This window comes from Lacerta agilis, chromosome 11 (assembly GCF_009819535.1).
Source record: "Lacerta agilis isolate rLacAgi1 chromosome 11, rLacAgi1.pri, whole genome shotgun sequence".
Lineage (NCBI taxonomy): Eukaryota > Metazoa > Chordata > Lepidosauria > Squamata > Lacertidae > Lacerta > Lacerta agilis.
The window spans coordinates 38,483,275-38,503,307 of record NC_046322.1 but is presented as its reverse complement, the minus strand read 5'-3'; the positions used below and the strand labels follow the sequence as shown (position 1 = coordinate 38,503,307).

Here is a 20,033-nt window from a genome sequence, read left to right as displayed (position 1 = left end):
GGTAATGGTGTGTGTACCTTCAAAGCATGAGGGCTTAAGCACTTTTCATTTATCATCCAGCTCCATTATGCATTTCTACCAGAGGGGAAAGAACCAACCACTGAGATGCTGTCACAGATTGACATTCATAGAGGCATCTATTAAGCAGAGTCCTGTTAATGTGCTTTGGTGATAAGTTTTCATGTCCCGGCCTTAAGGTCTACTGTAGGGCAAAAAGGAAACGATGGCTTTTCCTACCCCTCTTCTATCTCCCTACTAGCTGCTCCTTTATAATGCAAACCAGTATGTTAGGCTGTTTTGGTTTGTGCGTGAATTTAGGACAACAAAGATGGTAAAAGTTGTGTGCAGTTTCTCTGTTAAAAGATAACAATTTCCTTAAAACAATGGTGTAAACTTTTCATACTTTAGAACTTGCTTTTCATACTTTAGAAACAAAGAAATCACCTTTCCTGAATATATACTATATATGCACTTCAGTAATTATTTTATATACAGGGAAACACATACTTACACAGAGAGAAATGAATAGCCTTTTAAAGCTAACTTATTTGTCTACAAAGAAATATACACTGCTAAAGATGGTATTGGCAGCTTCTTCCAGTTTTGCTTGAACTGCTTCATTTCTTCTGAGAGTTTAACCACCAGTGCTAAACAAGTATTGTTTTAACTCTTTTTTTGGCATTTTATGATGTATCAAACAGGAGGCGGAAAAACACTGGTACCTGCACAGAAGCAAAACAGAATCATGTTTCTTATGGTGAATGAAAAAAAAAAGACATGATCAAGACAAACAAGCATTTTAGAGTCTGTTTGTTTTCAGGAGGAGAAACTTAAAACACTGAAACCAATACAATTTTGGCTACGTCATGCCCAATATTACAATATTGCTGAAACTTGACAAAAATAAAATTAGAAGAATGGGAGCCAGGGGCAGCCTGTCCCAATTCACTGCCTGGGAAGGTGCTGCCTCCCCTCTGCTGGAGCCTCACTTACTGAAATCATGTGGTTGCAGGTTCCAGTGAGATCTTGTGGGAGATCCATGAGATCTCGCTGGAGCCCCCAACAGCTTCTTGTCTAATGCGTCATGAGATAGAAAAATAAGACCAATCCAACCACACCAAAATGCTGTCATATTTCTTAAAGCATAAAGCAAAATGATTCTGAACAATCTCAAACGGTTCTTGTTAATAATTAAGATGGATGTGAAAAGGTTTTTTTCCAGTATTACTTACTTGACATAGTTGAGGAGCATTCTCTCCGACTTAAATGTTCGTCTTCTGGCGGTGGTTGGATTTTTGCAGGGGTGAATGTATTTAAAGAGTTTTTTCTTGCATCCAGAAATGATGGCGAAGCTAAAAGGGTTAATAAAAATTACAAAGCTATTTTATCTTATTCTTTCTAAAATAACTGGATGTTGTCAATGCTGAAGAAGCAGAGATTATATAAAATATCAACAAAGGCTGTATTATTCTTTGAACAATTGCCTCTGAAAAGTGTGTACATTGTTTTTATGCGAATAGTACAGTGAACATATTATGCTTCATCAACATGGATCTATAGGTTTTTGTCAATGTCATTTTTAAACTATTAGACAGTCATCTTTTTTGCTTCCAAGAAACCTATTTAGACAGACCTGAAAGCTGTCTCACTAACTGAAGTTGGCATGCATGCAAAGAAAACAGGTATCTGGCCAAATATGTATTTTGATGTTTTTCTTATGTACCGGTACTTCTTCTTTGTGTATGGCTTGCAGATTACTAAATTTAGCTATTCAAGAGTAGGATAATAAACTAGAGTAAGAGGGTCTAATAAAGAACTTTTCCCTGAGAGTGTATTATCTCTGAGTACTAGGTAAAGTTACCTAACTTAGCTTCTACTCACTTTTTTGACTTAGTGTACCAAGACTTGCTAATTTAAAAATTGTTATGCTTCTCTTTACTGCTGTTTTCTATCACAAGGAACTTGTGAATTTTGCTTCAAGTTAGAGGCAGGTCTGGATAATTTTATATTTACAAAATCAGACATTTTGTGTTCCTTCATCCTAGCAGGTGTAACTTAAAACCTGCATTGTACCTTGGAATGTGAAATATATTAAGTCTGTTACTTCTTCCCATGCTCCATCTTGAGACCAAGCACAATGCAGGCTTCAACACTATGTCCGTTTTTTTGATCCCCTCACCTCTCGCTTGCTTAAAATCTAGCCTGACAAAGAATTCTGAACAGCTCAAAAGCTTTCTCACTATTTTGTACCAGTTTGATCACCCTAATAAAGGTACATTGCCCTACTATGAAATTTGGGAAATCACCATTTCAGTTAATTACAGAAATATCAAGAAATCTGCACAGCAGTGTTCAAACTGAAAGAGAATGATGTGCTATTGGCATCATAGTGTTCAGGGTCCAATAAGCTACTTCAGGTATACGGAGAGGTATGTGCCAAGCAGGATCTTCATTTCCCCTACCTCAGCAACTCTATTTGGAGTTGCCTAAGTTTTTGGAACAAAGTTTCTAGCTTAGATATGGGACATATGTGTGGAGTGGAGGAGTGGAATGGAAGCCCCACTTATTTGGATCTTAGCAGTTTTTAATTGCACAAATAAGTGTTGTCATTATACAGAACTTTTGCACAGCATACATGCAGGGTATGTGTTATAGTCATATTGTGTGACTAATTTCAAGTTAAATTGCATTCTCTTATACTTCCAAGGACAGCCAAGAAGACAGCTGCAGTGTGGGTGGTGTGGTTATATGCCAATTCATGGGGGAAATGAGGAAATACTTATTTGATTAAATCTGAGACAGTTTATCAGTCCCACACCAGGAAACACTAAATCCTAGTATTCAATGGATTGCCTATGGCCAGCAGCGTTTTGCAGTTTGCGAAATAGAAGACATAAAAGGTAATTACGCAGAGAAAATGTGGATGCGGCTTGAAATCTGTCGTACAAAGGAGTGGCAGCAATGGAAGCAAGAAAGTCATCCACCTGCTTTAATGACAAGGAGTTATGGAGGGTTTCTAGAGGGCAGATTGAAGGCACCATGGAATACAATTCAAAGCCTGAAAAAGAAAAACACACAAAAAACACCACAGATTTCCAGCGTAAAAGGAAGCAACTGAGCAATTATAATGGTAAAGATATGTTCTGCAGAAGTATGCTTAAAAGGCCAGAATACAAAGAGACCCGTGCATGCCATGTGCACCAAAGCACTTCTGAACCCAGTGCAGCTCTCCAGGTTCCTGCTCCAAGCTGCTGCCCCTTTGCACTGCATCAGAAGCAGCTCCAGAATGATTGCTTGACTTTCTGAAGAGAGTTTTCTCAGGTAGACACATGGCACATGCAGGCCTGCAGTGAGAAAGATGGAACCAAAAAGCCTCAAACATGATTCTGGCTCCATCCATACACATGCAATCATACAGTAACACTTCAGATACTGGAACAATATGGAGCTGGACTAAAGGGTGTCAGAATTTCATATATATGAAGCTCATTGTTCTGCATATATATAATATAAAAACATTTTTATTTAAATAAGCCTAAGGCAGCAATTTAACCACCACTTACACAGATGTAGACCTACTTATCCATTGTACTCTCCGATAACTCTAATCTAGGTTTTCATTCAATTTATAAATTTCTATATAAAACAGATTTTAGAAATCAATGAAGTAAAGGCTCGACATGTCCTTATGTTATTTCCATAGCCATCAGAGCTGGCTCTTCAAGTCAAAACTCCTGGTCCTCTAAGTTTGAAGTACTGTACTGTTTTCTGAGAAGAAAGCAGGGACAACCTTCTTGCAGGATTTTGACAAGTTTCCTTAATATTATTTACATCCAGCTTCATTACTTTTATAACAGTTACTGTCAAGCCACAAATAAAACCGAAATCCAGGGTTAGGCATCATACGTAAAAACATAATCAACCATGCATACTTGAACTAACGTTAATTTAAAATTCCATATGCATACATAAGCTTTAAAAAGCACTTGTGAACTGATTCAGACAGCTCCCCACAAAAAATTGTCCATATAAAGTTTCACTATTATAATTCTGAAAACAAAAACTGTAATTTTACTTAAGTTGCTAAATTTCTCCCAAGACCTTTTTTCCCCAATGACATAGGTTTGCTAATGAAGACATATTCATGTTTTTAGTGCAAGCTACATTTAAATGTAATGAGCGTTCCCCACATCAAATGGGGTGCGCATGGTGCGAGGTCGCAGGGAGACCCATTGGATCACGGTGGCAGCTCCTGGCAGTTGGTCTGACTTGCCTTCCCCAGGTTGGGATACCTGTGGACTCCACCTACTCTAGCAGCCGCCCAATCCCAGCTGGGGAGGTGTTGCCAGGGGGATTGGCCAGGTAGAAGGAGGGATTATGCAGTACACAAAATAGAGATTGAGTCATACCTGGGAAGCGACCGTTGGATTCAGAGCTTCCCCACCCTCCACTCCCTCAATTGACGCTTACTTTGCAGGTTTAACCACCTTTTTCCACAGCCACACAGCCACGAGGCGCTGCTATGACAAGGTCGCTGTTAAAGGGCCGGAAATGAATTTCCCTGCATTGGCAGGTTTCGCCTTTCCCGTAGCAATTCATCACAACTTTGGCAGTTGCAGGCCTTGGGCGGAATCCTTTAGTCATTTACAGGATTGGGGGGTGTGGGGCGGTGAGCCCCGCCCCCATTGCGGTGGCGATAACAGGGTTCCCGTTAAAGGCGTCTCAGGGGGAGGCATTGACCATACGCCCAGGGTCGTCACTGCCCTCCCCTTCCAGCGGCAGTGAACATAGGGGGTGGGGTGGGCTATCTGCTTGAACATATGTTCTCCAGACTAGCCCACTTCCCAATCAAGCAGGATAACCCTGAAGTTACCCAGAACCCCGGCTGGGGGGCTGGGAAGGATAAACGCCCAATGCCTGAGCCAAGGTCTTCCTACATCTGAATATTAATAAAGTTGTGGCCAATTTAATCCCATAGAACGTTGTTATGAGTCGTTATTTCCCTCAGGGGCTGCGCAATATGAAGTAAACTATAGTGAATTCCAAAACTAAAGAATTCAAATACTTGTTATCTGAAATCGTTCTTCTCCCCTTAAATTTCTAGAGAAAGAAACTTTGCAAATGAACATTTTTGTATCTTATTTAATTGTTAAGCCTCTCTGTGTGCTTCAAGTTAATTGTGTTTAATGCATAATAATTCTTCTAAAAATACAACACTACGCATGCAGGCAAGTGCAAACCCTTTCTTTGCATTACGGTAAATTCCACAAGAACTGCAGCTTTCCCTGACTATAGAAAATCCACAAACGTGTACGAGTATCTATGTAAGGAACCATTTCATGGGACTATGGCAGGCTATTTTCTTTAAGTGCTCATGTCTATTTTAGTGCTTATAATTACCTCATGTCCAGTAAAGATCCTTTGAAACAGTTAAATCTAAAGATCAACAGTGGCATTTATATTTCTGCATACTTCTTTTAGCTTTATTTACCTAGGCAATAAAAACCAACTAGTCACTTGTGCACACACCCATCTTTTGGCAGCTTCATTACTGGATTATCACGCATTGGAGAAATACCCTGAGACATGTGCCGAGAGGCCATTTCCACTGGACTGAAATTGAAAATTGTAAAAAGCTATTCATTTGTGTTCTTTTATTTTTTTAAAAAGACACCTACGTATTGGGACAGTAACCCTTCAAATGTCTGATCTGCTAACGTGAGCTGACCTCTATCTTAACATACCCGTTTCCATCAAAATGAAAGACAATGAAAGGGTTAGCGCAGCAACTTCGAAAGCCACCCTGCCGTCTTACATTTGAAAGCTATAAAGACATACCACTGGCGCCTAGAAATTCCTCAGAAGAAACCGACCAGCACCTAAAGAGGTCTGGATGTTCTGCACAGAGGCCCCAAAAAATAAGTAAAGCACTGTCAGTAGATACTTGTTTCACCATGTATCTTGAACTCAAGATGAAAGGAAGGGGAAGAGTGAAATGGTTTAGAAGTTGCATTGTTATCTTAAAGTTATGGAAGTCAAAGAAAAGAGGAGGCCCTCAATGAAAGGTCAAGAACAAACAGTACGCCATTCCTCATTTTCAAAGCAGCTGGAGTGACCCCAAGTTACCTGAGGAAGTACATTTAGACTTCTGAGTAATACATATAAGCATGCAGTAAATTGTGAAAGTCGTGAGGATACATATTAATCAGATCACAGCAATCTGTATCAACACCGCTGTGATAAAAATTTACAAATTTTAAGCACATACCATTTGGATAAAATGTGCTCTGCCAGCTATTGATGATATATTCCCCCACCCTTATTTGTAAATATTTATTGTTTAGCTCTCATACCTCAACTTTCAGCTGTTTTGCATACTAAGTTGAGCATCTCTCTCTTTAGATGACAATTTTAGAGTCAATGTGCACATTTTTTTCCATTTTCACAACTAATTATGTATGTAGGTATGAAATACTGTAGTAATATTAGTAGTAAAGATTATTTGCGACTGGAGCAAACCTATCATTTTATTATGATGATTTAGGAATAGACACAAAACTATAGCTTCATGAAGACTTTATATTACCTTACCACTGAACTCAGTTAATAAATGGCTTTGGACACTTTTTGAATAAGGATAAAGAAACTGAGAGCAGCATTACTGTTTCATCTATGATGGAGGAGTGGCCAGCTCAGTTTCTGTGATGAAAGGACCAATTCAGTGGCAAAGCTTTGCAAAATGTGTTATAGGTTGGGGCAGGATGGGGGCAGGGATATGCATCCCACCGGCCAATTTCAGCAATAATAAGGTGGCTTGTGTAAATAAATAAATAAATAAATAAATAAATAATATATTTATACCCCACCCACTCTGGGCGGCTTCGAACAAAATATTAAAATACAACAGTCTGTTAAACATTAAACGCTTCCCTAAACAGGGCTGCCTTCAGAAGTCTTCTAAAAGCTGACATCTGGAGGGAGGGCGTTCCACAGGGCGGGTGCCACTACCGAGAAGGCCCTCTGCCTGGTTCCCTATAACTTTGTTTCTCCCCAGCAAGAGAACTGTCAAAAGGCCCTCGGCACTGGACCTCAGTGTCCGGGCAGAATGATGGGGGTGGAGACACTCCTTCAGGTATACTGGACCAAGGCCGTTTAGACCTCAGGAGGAAAACAGAGCAGCAAGTAACACATTAAAGAAAGCACAAGCTGTCTGTATGAAAGGAAGGAAACTTAAACAAGGTGAAGCAAATCATTTGGCTACTGACAGAAATGTAGGGAACTTTTTTTTCAATTAACTTTTATTTTATGTCTAATGTGATTTCAAGAAGATGATAGCAAGTTCCAGTTGTTATTTACAATGAAATCCTGAGTTTACAGAGAATAGGCTTAGCAGTGGTTGTTAGCTATGCTAGAAAAACAGAATCTACATTTTCAAAGGCTGTATACCTCTGAATCCCAGTCACTGGGGGACAAATAGAGGACAGACCATCACTTTTATGCCCAACTTAATGAGTTTCCCAGTGCCATCTGGTGGTTGCTGTTGGAAATAAATAGAGTGCTGGAGAAAGTGGACCTTTTGGTTTGGTTTAGTAAGGCAGGTCTTACGCTGAGTTCCAAAAATTCAGAACAGAGATATCCAACACAGCAGAATGCCAAAGAGTATGAAGGGGAATGGAATAGGAGCTGTTTAGGATCAGCAAGCTTTTAAATCATACACTATGTATACTAATTGGTTGGGTCATTAAGACTGTGTAAAAATAGACATGGAATTAATTTAATTCCCCACCCCAAAAAATATTTTGAATGTGTGAATTTGAAAAGATTAGATTATGGAATTAAAAAGGGGAAAGGGATTTAAATTATCAGAACTTCTAATAATTGACAATATGGCCATGTGATCAGCTGGAATCAGGGAGGATGATGGTGGACAGTACTATACACCCCATAGTTTGGAAGGGATGAAGCAAGGGAACACTTTTTTTAAATAAAAGCAAAACATACCATTGGTTGGGTGTCGAGCAAATGAGATAGAAAACCTTTTAACAGCAGAACCACGTGTGGTGTCTGAGAAAGAGAAAAACAGGTACCTGAAATTCAAAACAGCTACCAAAAGAGGGATAATTCAAGAAAGGACAGAAGAGGGGAAAACAATGAAGAGTAGGTTAGAACCGAGTGACATGCAGAAGGGATTGGGAGAGGTGCAAAGGCCAAAACAGGTTTAAAAGCAGGTAAAACTTTGCTGGTTGTTACTACTAGAGGTTTAATGGAGTGTATGGAAGACAAATACGGGTGAGCTTGTGATTTTGGCATACAAACATACATGGTTAGAATTGAATATCATGGATGTGACAGTAGGAGAAAGTTGAATGTTTCTTACCCTCAAGAAAGTTAAGGAACATTGTAAAATGGTGGAAATCTGGTGCTGACATTTCTATTCTGCTTGTTACTCTGAAGCCCCAAGCCAAACACTTTCAGGATAATTTTAAAAATAATTTTTAAAATGTACCTCTTTTTAGGACTTTACAAATATTAATGAATCTCCTTTGATTTCTCTAGTTCTCATTAAATGATTTTTTTTGTTCCATTTCAGGAAATAATTACCAAATTAAATGGTTTTAAACATAGGTTGAAAATAAACTTTTTTTTAAGTTGGTTCGTTACAGAAGGGAAAAAGCCCTCCTTCTATCGGTGTGCCATTAAACACAATTAATCTCTGAGAAATAAAGGGACACTACAACCCTCTACAAATTACTATTAGTGATTGGTATTATAGGCTTCTACTCTGTAAACAGGCCTAGGACTTTCTTTCAAGCTTTAATGTGTGCATATGAGTGGGTGGGTGTAAGTGCATGTGCGAAGGTGTGCACATACCATCTATGCAGCCAGAAGAAGTCAGCTTTTTACGATGAATACGAGCATAATCCTGTAGGTTAGGTGCACTTGAAGAACCCCCGAGCACCGAAGTGCTAAACAGGCTCGCACAGTGAGACCCTGATGGGAGTTAGAGAAAATACATACAGCAACCAGGTGTTCTTCTGTTCACATCGGGGATGCATGCAGCATGCAAGCATATCGCTCTTACCACACAAGAGGCTGCCTCTGGCATTGCCTTGAACAGGTTCACAATATGCTTATAAAGTCAGTGGTACTTTCAGGATGTAACTACCATAAATTACTGTGCTTCTATTTATCACAATCCCCTTTACTAATTATATACAAAGAGAAGGCTGAACTCTAATGAAGGGAACTTCATTTTGTTTTCTGTTGCTAGACTTCATAAAGAAAAACAAAACCTGCCTGATAGGTCAAAATAAAAAGGGGTGGTTGAGGAAGAAACACAAGATTGAATATTTACAGTTTATAACTGAATCTGTTAAAATGAGCACTGAACTCTGCAAAAGACAGAGATCAGCATAATTTCATGTGGAAATTCCACTTAAATTCATGGGATGTAATCAGGTTTTCTTGCACGCGTTCCACTTGTGGCTTGTGCAGACATATCCCATTAAATGTGTTGAGTTTCTCAATGTGTTTTTAAAAGTTAATGGCTGATCAAAAAACAAACAAACAAACCCTGGTGTACTGAATTTTGCTGTCTGATATTAAAAACCTTGTTTATAAAGAATAATTATCCAGATACTACAATATTGGTGTCCTCCTCCCATAATAATATTTTAATTTACATTTAAAAACTTAAGAAAAGGCCCACTTTGGGTGTAATGTATTTTGGACAATCCCTTACCAATATAAAATTCATCTCAATGGCACTTGCTCAGGAGAGGTTTTTCCTATCCTAGCCCTTTGAAACCTGATCTGTTTGCTTTCTAATCATGAACCACTGATACAAAATTTCTGTTATTACCATTGACAACCAAACTGTGAGGAAAACATTAGTAGCACATCTGATGAAACACATCAATATAATCTGTGGAGAAGCTTTGGAACTTAAGAAATACCTGCATTTAGATCAGCTTTCATCAACATGTACCATATTGGCCTGAATATAAGCCTCACTTTCTGCCCAAATTCCAACCGTGAAAAGTTAAAGTGCGGTTTATATTCGTGACCTTACGATATGCAGCCAGGAGCGTGGCAAAGTGACGCCCGTTGCGTGCGTAGTCCCCCGTCCTCTCCCCCAAGGTTGGGAAGGGAGAGAGCGAGAAAGGGGAAAGGTCGCGAGCAACGCACGCACACACACCCCAATATGCAGCCAGGAGCAGCGAGGAATGGAGCAGCTTATATTCAGATTTTATTTATTTATTTCCTCCCTCCAATTTTAAAGGTGCGGCTTATATTTGGGTACAGGTTATATTCGGGCCAACATGGTATATTTATGTGGCATATCACAGAGAACAGGATTGTGCAATGATTGAAGAACATTAGAAAAATTAAACTCCAGTAATCAAGAGCATCTGATGTATGCATTTTGCTAGGTAACATTTTGAAACATGAAGAAACAAAAAAAGATTGTGTACAGTATTTAGAAAGAATATAGAGTTAAGTAGACAACTGGAGATTTTTTTTTATCTTAGACTGCATTTAATGCTGTGTTTGTTTTGTTTGACGTGCTATGAAAGTGTTACCCAAAATAGTAAAACATTTGCAGAGCAAAAAAGTACCAGTAGTATACACTACCAAATGTAGTATAATACACTACAGTACAATGAAAACAGTATTCATTCTACAGTACTAAAATGCTGCTGAAATATAAATCTGATACTTGCTGTAATAAAACATTTACAATAGCCAAGCCTGTATTCTGAAAGCTGTAGTCGATGGAATTTGGGGTAGTGCAAAGAACATTACTCTGGTGTTGTTCTTAAATGTATATGGAAAAGAGAAAAGTAAAGGTTTTTGATTACCAGGAGAATCTCTTCAACTGTTCCCATCTGACTAAGGAGCAAGCCCCCAAAAGCCTAGAGATGAATCCTCTTTAAATGGTCTCTATTAACTTGTCAAAACAACAATATGGTTTGGGTTCAAGCAAAAAATTCATGCCAACAATGACAACTGATATTCTATATTCAATGACCAAATGACTAATTTGTATTAAAATATTTAACATTATCCAAACAACAGAGTTAGCTTTTAAAATATCTACAAGCTTGAATACTGAAAACTGAGTAGGTCTACTTTAAAGGAGCAGGAATTTAGGAAATATATACATACCTATACCGCTTGCCTTTTGCTCCACAATAGTTCTTGGTGGTCGAAAAAAACTGTTGGTTTCTGTTGGGACCTAGACATGGAAAATGGATAAATAAGAACAAAAACAGACTAGTGGGATTGTAGAATCCATTAAGCTTGAAACAGCAGCCTGTTCATGACAGACAAATATTAATAAGCCATATGATGCATTAGTAGAGATACCAAAACAATATGGAAGGTCATGCAATATTGCTGAAGGGAATCCAGTTCACTCATGAGATCCTTGCAATGAAGTGGTGCAAGCAGGCATTCATGATGACAAAAACAGGACAGACACCAAGAAAGATATGAAAACACAGACAACTGTGTCATTTTAGTTTACCAAATGAACACTCCTAAACTGCGCCTGTATTGGAAGGGAGAGGGGAGGGGAAAGGAAAGACAGACAGGCTGATGAGGTCACCTTACAGTCACTGATCCATGCACAGGCTCTTATCAGGGTAAACTTCTGATGTTCACAACCTTTAACCTAAAACTCTTTTTTTCTATATCGAAGCAATTTTTAGTTTCAATAGGACATCAAAATAACATTTTTTGTGGGTGGGGGTGGGGGAAGGGTTTCCGGTAACAGGACACCATCCATTGTTTAGTACAACCATTTATAAGTATTTTGTGTTATATCCAACGTTAGTCCTACTCAGAACAGACCCACTGAAATGAACAGATATGACTAACTTGGTTTCATTAATTTCAATGGGTCTACTTTGTGTGTAACTGAGTTGGATAAAAGCTGTACACTATTCTATTTTACTGTTCAGTATATGTACTATTTTACTTAATTCCCCCAATATGTCAAATTTCACAATGTTATACATTACAATGGATGAGGAACTGTCTTCAAAACAAAGAGAGAGAGAAAGGATACCTCCAGTTCACAAGTAGAGAAAATAACGATTAGTACTAACAATTTTTTTCTTGCACAGTTAATAGGCTGTTGAAAAGACAATCTATGCTAATCCCAACTGTGGAATACCAATATTGGACCCCAATCCAATTACTTCAAATCACATTTTGTTCCATTTATTAGATAATCATTTCAATGCACCTGCCACCAAATTACTCAATGCTGTTTTTGTTTTGCTTTGTAAGTAAAAAAAGAAAAGAAAAGTCTTAAAGGACAACTAAGCCAAAGCTGATGTCTATTTCATTAGGAACTAACTATTTCCATCTCTACAGTGCTAAAAAGAAACCAACTGAAAACCAAACAATCAACTACATTCAGTGAAACTTGTGTATGAAAAAAAAAACACATGCACTTGCTTTTTTCCCCCCAGAGCATTCTTGGAAGTAACTAGTGTTGTTGTTTTTTTAAATCACATTTTAATGACAGGTGAAATAATTTTCTTAGAATAAAATCCAGAACAAGGGATTAGATGTCCTTAAAGACAGCTGTTTTCTGCTTGGAATGCATAGTAATGTTTAATGAAGTAAAGTTTAAAAACCTGTTGCCATGAGCCAAAAATACTGGATGTGAAAGCCAATGATTTAGGGGAGACAGGGGAAGAAGTGATTTGTTCCCCTGATCTGCGTCTTCGACGCCCAGTACCCACACCACTGGTGTAATGCAGCCAGGTACCAATACACTCTGGGCTAGACATACTCAGGGGGCTCTCTTCCTGGAAGTGAGAAAGGGGGCAAAAAAACAGCAAAGCATGCAACGTTAGATTCATAGCCAAATGATAAGAAAATAAAATACAGTTTTGTCTGCACCCTTTTCTAAATAACTTTAACAGCATTATACAGTAATGAGCCGTGTTTCCTATAACGAAATCACACAATACAAACAACTGGAATTACTGAGCTACTATTCTCACTAAAGACACTTAAACAGTACTAATGACAAGGAAACTGAATATGTACATATTTTGAAAATGTCACCGTTAATTGTGTTCCTCTCACTAAGCATAGCAAATTCTCTGTCTGTGCTGCGTTCACTATTAATAAAGCACATATTTCACAAAAACATGTAACTGACCTCTGACAACACTAACAATATTTTCTTAATTTTAGTATCTCAATTTTTCCCCTAACAAAACACACCAGTAAAATTTAGTCTTCATTCTGTATCCACATGCCACATCTATCCTCTGCATAAACATTATACCTCCTGCCTAAGCTCCAGGACCAACTCTAAGAACTAAACCAAACACCAGTGACAGGCTGGCACACCAACAATGCTGTTATAATTTAGGTCTAGATCAAGACATTCACAAGAAACAGAGTCAGGACCACACTGAAAGAACATTACAGATACATTTATGCTCAATATATATTTAGGGAGCCTTGATCTTCAAGGTTAAGTTGTTTGATTTTTGTTCACTTTCTCCAAATAGAAGAGAATCAGCTTCACGTTGCTTTACACACCATTTTAAAATTAATCTTTTTAAAATGGTATTTTATTGAAGTGGAAAAGAATTCTAAATTCATCTAAAAAGAATCTCTCCATGTTCCTATCAATGAATACACAGAATGTCCCAAGAAGAAAGAAAAATATGATGTAAAAATGAAGCCATGATTTCCAAATCTTTCTATATTAAAGTTTCAGGCTAGTAAAGTCAGCAAAATAAAAACAGAGTGTTTATTGACAGGGAAAAGCAGAATTAACAACTACATGTGAAAAATTAAAAAAGGATATGTAGAATACTGCTCAACATTAATGTTTGCCTGCTGGAAAAACCAACAGCATTTATTGGGATATTCCTGTATCATCACATAAAAAAACCTGGAACATCATAAAGTTTAATTAAAATATTTTTGGATCCCTAAGAAATATATAGAATTTCTCTCTGATAAAGACTGTCATGATCAGTAACAAACGCATGTGCCCACATTGGGGAGAGAGTGGGCTGGATGGGAGGGGTGGGAGAGAAAAGAACTTGGTTTAAATAGGCTATAAACTTTATTCACTACAGGTTTGATGAATTGGAAACACAAGGGCAGAACTAAGAAGTCAAATGACCTGCCTGCTGTTAGAAGAGTCCAGGCTGCCTGCTGAAAAGTGGTCAAAAGATGGCAGGATCATCTGTAGCCTTGAGCAACCACCTAACAGAGTGCAAGTATGATGCCAGTGACTGGTAGTGAGCTGATGCACAATTTGTGAAGGCATCTCTTAGTACCATTAGGCTAAGATCCAAATAACAGCATAAATAATTCTGTACACACACAGAGGCTTAGTACTTGAAATTTTAGATGTTGGGTCCTGAACAACACATGGCACTTATGAAACTGAGAGGAGTTTTTGAAAAAACTGAGATACAACATGGGATCTTTGCTTCAGAGGAAAAAAGTAAATAAAATAATAATAATAACAACAACAACAATAACCCCATAGGATATATACAAGATCTTGGATACAAAATGTGTTTTTTTTAGCCTTCATATTTATCACAGCTCAAGACAGCCAAATAATAGTATAGAATTCAATCAATAATATCAAATGGCCAAATTATTTGGAATTATTCATTTTGTAGCACATAAGTCTGGAGACAGTACAACCCACTCCCCATAAGGGACAAGGGCTGTTACACAAACTAGTGCCCGCATGATGCCAGAAATAAATTGTAACATATACAGCGTTCACATATCACAGTATATAGCAGTTGATGGTTTATCATGAATGTGCAGAACGCTCCTTCCCTCTAGCTAGTGAGAGCAGCAAACCACACTCTCTGGATTAGCATTCCATCCAAACTAGGAATATGGTTTGTTTTTGGCTTAAAGTCATGATTTGTTTGGAGCAGAACCAACCAAGATTCCTAGGTTCAGATGCAACAATAAACCAGGGATTGTGGTTTATTGCTCCTGCTGGCTATACAAGAAAAGCAAAGGTGGAGTGATCTCTGCATACATGGTAAATCATCAATTACGGTTTACTGTGTTGTGTGAACTGGGACATACTGTTTCTTGCAATTTTATTCTGTTACTGAACATTTTTTGATAACAAGAGAAACTCTCTCATCTACTTCACTATTCTGAAGTAGCCCTGTAAATATGACAGACCTCCGCATCTACCTTGATTCAGAATATTTAAGATTTTGGAATAGAAGACATATCTTTCATATTGATAAAATAATTTCTTATCTTTCAGGGTACACTAAAACAATCAGTTATATTAGGAAAAATATATATTGGGATGAACAATAACATTCTTGCAAAGGGCAAAAAATGGCTTTAACTATTTCTTGTAGAATAATATATTTTGTAAGATTGTATATGCAAGCAATGAAGATTAGTCAGCCTGAAGACTAACTTAGACCTTGTTAAGTGATCCAAACTCCTCTGAATAGTGGTATCTTTCGGTTATTAATTTATGGAAGTGTTTGAAGCAATGTTAAAGTCCTAAGAGAACTACAGCTATGTATTTCGCCATGCATTGAAAAAGAAATGTGAAAATCTCTCTAAAACAGGAGCCTGTTTCTACAGTAGTTAAGCATGGGAACAGCAAACTTACTTCTGCCGAACCAATTTTCCTGGGTCTTGGAAGAGGTGACTTTCTGTGTATATGAATTGGATCTGACACCAATGGCTTGAAGATCATTACAGATCGATCTGTTTCATCCCTTTTAGAAGCATGTAATTCCTCATCACTTTCATTTTTGTGGGAGTTTTTCCTTGAGCCATCATTCTGGAAGAAAATGGATGTTTCATGTGACACAAAACATTTGGCAGATGGAAAACATAATTCTTACACATATTAAGGATTGTGGTCCTTGGATACCTATAGCAACAAACCATGTACCACGTGTGTTTGGATAAAGCAACTTTCTATGGAGCTTTGGGAATGTACACCAAAGCACATTTGGTCAGGCCCTAGCAACTGTCTCCAACTCTGAGGACAATGATTTGTCCATCATGAATGTTACTTTCAAGAAAACAAAATTTTCTTAGTACAGAATCTGGCAGAGCAATCCATACCCCAACAAGGGAGCTGCTCACGCCATCTGGGGCAGAAGACAGTGGGCAGGCAAAAGTCTGCTCTTGCCTACCTCAGTCTGGAGCTGGCATCGTGATCAGACCCAGATTGAGCCCAATGCCACCAAGTGGGACCAGCTAAGGATTCAGCAGATCACAGGCTGGCCAAGTCCCTCCAAGAAGCAACCTTTTTTTTTTTGGTGCTTTCTTGCAGACAACTGCTGATGGGAATACATTTTGTTGGGTGAAACTGGGGGCTCTGTGGCAGGCAGAGGCCAGTGGAGTTGTTCTTGGCTGGGTGGAAGAAGATCTTATTCCCAACACTTCCTTCACCCATGTAAGGGCTTTTCTGAACATGTGTGGGTTTGAGGTGGTGAGGTGGGGTGCTCAACTATGCTCTGTGTGTGATTGAGAGAGATGCACTTGGGCAGAGAAAGAAAGATGTAGGTATGTATGGTGTGTGCGCACATGCACGACAGTGAGAGTTAGAGGGAGGTATTTGTGTGTGTGACTGTGTACATGTGATGTGTCTGCGAGAGAAATACAAGTGTGTCCTTGGTATGCATGTGTGTAGTGTATGCAATGTGAGAGAGGGGGGGGGGGAAGAGTGTGATATGGCCACCTTGTATATTTTTCCTGGTACTGGAGAATGCTTCTTGTTAAGAAAGTGACAGCATTGTTTTGTGCAGGTGACATTGTGTAACCTCCACAACATAATGTTGTCCAGGGTAGCAGCAATGACAGTACACCCTCTAATTTTGTGACATGCCACATCCCTATGGCAGCCATGTTGTGACTGATGGCCACAGCTTTTGCCTCAAAATTCAAAATGTGCTATTTTCTACAAATAAGTGGGAAAGGTACAACAACACAAGCTGTGTTATGCCATGGTACAATACTAAGCATTCCACTATTGTGAAAAGTCCTGCTCAAATTTCATGTAAGAAGCATTTTAAAGAGTGTTTACCTCTCGTGAAGCAGGTCTGTATCCAAAGCCTGACGGTAAGTTTTTATCTTCTTCACAGCCTTTAGCTCCTGGACTGAAGTGCAATTCCACATGGAAACGCTCCTCTGATGAAAGCTCCTAAAGAAAATGGACAAGGAGTTAAACCATGTTTCTGAGTATATAATACTGGTTTGCCTATGTGCATAGCATTTCCTTACCTTATTTGGATCCTCATACAGCATGATCACAATCTGAGTCATGTAATTGAGTTCACTGACAGCATTTAGATAATCCATAGCTCGTTTCCACTGTTCGTCTTTTGATGGCTTAGATCAAAAGAAATTCACATGTTTAGTACTGTAAGCATATGGGTGACAATCTCTTTTTAATCTCTACATTCTGTTAACTTCTAACTGTTAGCTTCTAACTCAAAGGCTGCAATTTGAAACACCAAGGAGTAAGTACATTAAACACAACTGACTTACTTCTAAGCAAGTCTACATAGGATTGCATGGCACTATAATAAAATGCATTATTATACAGACCAATGTTACATAACTTTTATATCCTTTCCCAGAACCTATCATAATTTATTATTATTATTTGTGAAGCAAAACTGAAATACAAAGCATTTTCATAACTGTACAGGCAAAAATACTTCAAGGAGCATATAATTTAAACTGATAACAATGGGTTGCAGGAGGGGGAAGAGAAAGATAACAAGTGGTGATTATGGAGAAGTGCAGTTACACATGCTGTGCATTTGGTTACAGGCAAGGAGGAGGATTACAGAGTTTAGGTTTACCAACATGCCCACAACTGAAATTCTGCCATTTCTATAGCAATTTAGCAGCAACCCCTACTACAAATATCTTGCGCCTCACTTCATAATGATCAATTTGCAGAGCATCAGTCAGAGAAATGTGCTAGACTGTGTCTGAGAATATCATATAGATTTTAAAAGGTCAAGAGGCAGATATTTCGAAACATGGAACAGATAAAATAACTCACAGTAGACTCTTCCACACGTTTCAGAACAAAGCAAAGTCAATGAAAGGTAACAGAACTATTTCTGCCTATGGGGAAAACCCCCAACTACACACAGTAGTATAAAGTTTGCATTATTCAAAATGTTTTTAGGATATGGCTCTCCAAATCCACCCAGAGCTCTCCCAGTAGATTTTCTGTAATTAAAAGTTTATTCCCATGGGAGTGGCATTTTGAGTTGCCACATAATACTTCTACCTAAATAATAATAATAAAGTACGCTGGACAATTTTCAAAAGTGATGAGCATACAAAGCTCAACTAAAACAACCAGAAGAGGATATCACTTACATCACATAAAGAACCAAAGCGAAGAGTTGATAGTAAGGAATGGACATGGCTCTCACTGGTAAAGTATAGCCTAGTTCGGACATGACGTTCAGGTGACATAACCCCACTGGAATACCTAAGAGCAAAATAATCTGAGACAGTAAACAAGTATTATACATGCCCATGAGTACTTGTAGAGTAAGCAAGAAAGCTTAAAGTGCATTTCCCCATAATTAAAATTTCTAAAGATCAATAAAATCCAGAATAATTTCCCAAACTCTCTTAAATTGGTGAGAGTACCTGTGTAATGACCATGCGGTGAACAAATTTCACATTTCCCTCCAATTATTTCCCCCCTTTTGTTTCATAAGATCACCCCCCAAAAATATATATATATATATCTTGTCTTTCTTACTATAATAGTATTTTTTTTAAGCAAAATGTAGTCATGCTGCAGTTGGCGTGGTTGGCAGTATTATGAAGACTCTATCTTACAAAAATATGGTGGTGGTTAGTGCAGTGTAATGACAGAACAGCAGGCAGGCAGGCAAGCAGTGCGGGTGGTGGCTGGCCAAGACATGCCATGAAGGAACAGTGAGGATAGAAAAAAGGACAGTTCCCCAGCAGCAGTCTTGTTCTGCTGCTGCTTCTGTTTTGGCCTCAGCAGCATTGGAGGCTGATGAGAAAGTAGCAGCATAACTGGACTGTTGGTGGGGATGTGCCCTAGCAGGCAAGCAGCCTTGGTGGTAAGGAGGCAGCAAGCAGGATTTGGTTATCATACCTTTATTCAACAATTAGCTAAATTCATCTCACTATAAAAGTAACAAGAAAGTACCACTACCAAGTTTTCCAAGCAAAAAGGAACTTACAAAGGGTGGAGCTTGTTAACTGTATCATCATCCTGAGTTCTTTGAAGATCGGACCGGATTTTCCTCAGTAGTGGATTGCAGTACCCTTTAGCAATTTCTATTTTCTCAGCTGCAGTAATACCATATTCCTGGATGAGAAGAGCATAATTAAAAAATGTATCTTATTTTTAATGTGCACTGAATATATGCATGACATGCTACAATATTTTGCTATAGGGCCCCATTTGTTCTTTCTATTTCAGATTCAATTATCTGAGCGCAATCACTTATGTAGCTGAATATGCACCATTCATGTGCAGTCAGGTTAATCCTGAGGTTTGCATAAGCACAAAACATCACTAGGAAAAATCCTAGTGGGGAGACACTCAAAAATCCTAGTGGGGAGACACTCAAATGAACCCATGGAGGACCGAGTATATCAAGTGCCCACACAATACTGACTGTTGAAAGGGAGGGGGCTAAAACCAAGATGGGAGGGGAATGGAGTGCAGTGGTCACAACTTTGCTTGCTTGCAAACTTCCATTCCTCGTGATCTGATGTCAAATTCCAGATCACGTTTCAATAGGTTTTTAATGTCTTGTATCGATTGGTTGCAGGAACCTACTTGTCACTCGCTTATTATGGCTTGGGAGTTAGTTGCACTTTGGCTCCATTAAAATAAATGGTGTAAATCAGTCATTGATTAGGTCCTACTAATTTCAATAGGAACTAAGCAATGACTAATCTGCCCCATTTATTTTATTAGGACCAAAGTGAAAGTAACAGGCTGTAATCTTCTGCCG

At 38.5% G+C, this 20,033-nt stretch overlaps 1 protein-coding gene across 20 annotated transcripts in view; it reads right to left on the bottom strand.

The window, feature by feature from the left end:
- PPIP5K2 (diphosphoinositol pentakisphosphate kinase 2) overlaps positions 1-20,033 on the bottom strand; it is a 51,853-nt gene continuing 31,820 nt past the window's right edge. For 3 of the 20 annotated variants that reach the window (XM_033163957.1, XM_033163956.1, XM_033163955.1), the window contains exons 21-34: positions 19,251-19,378; positions 18,403-18,517; positions 17,284-17,391; positions 17,087-17,203; positions 15,659-15,832; positions 12,651-12,824; positions 11,531-11,554; positions 11,170-11,239; positions 8,872-8,991; positions 8,002-8,064; positions 5,839-5,898; positions 2,909-3,058; positions 1,233-1,352; positions 1-722 (exon numbers count right to left, since the gene is read on the bottom strand). In XM_033163957.1, the coding sequence (XP_033019848.1) occupies positions 694-722; positions 1,233-1,352; positions 2,909-3,058; positions 5,839-5,898; positions 8,002-8,064; positions 8,872-8,991; positions 11,170-11,239; positions 11,531-11,554; positions 12,651-12,824; positions 15,659-15,832; positions 17,087-17,203; positions 17,284-17,391; positions 18,403-18,517; positions 19,251-19,378 (1,452 nt within the window). In that variant the 3' untranslated portion in view covers positions 1-693. Of the gene's footprint in view, positions 723-1,232; positions 1,353-2,908; positions 3,059-5,838; positions 5,899-8,001; positions 8,065-8,871; positions 8,992-11,169; positions 11,240-11,530; positions 11,555-12,650; positions 12,825-15,658; positions 15,833-17,086; positions 17,204-17,283; positions 17,392-18,402; positions 18,518-19,250; positions 19,379-20,033 lie in introns of those variants that run through there. The other 17 variants (XM_033163959.1, XM_033163961.1, XM_033163958.1 and 14 more) reach the window with 17 other exon arrangements.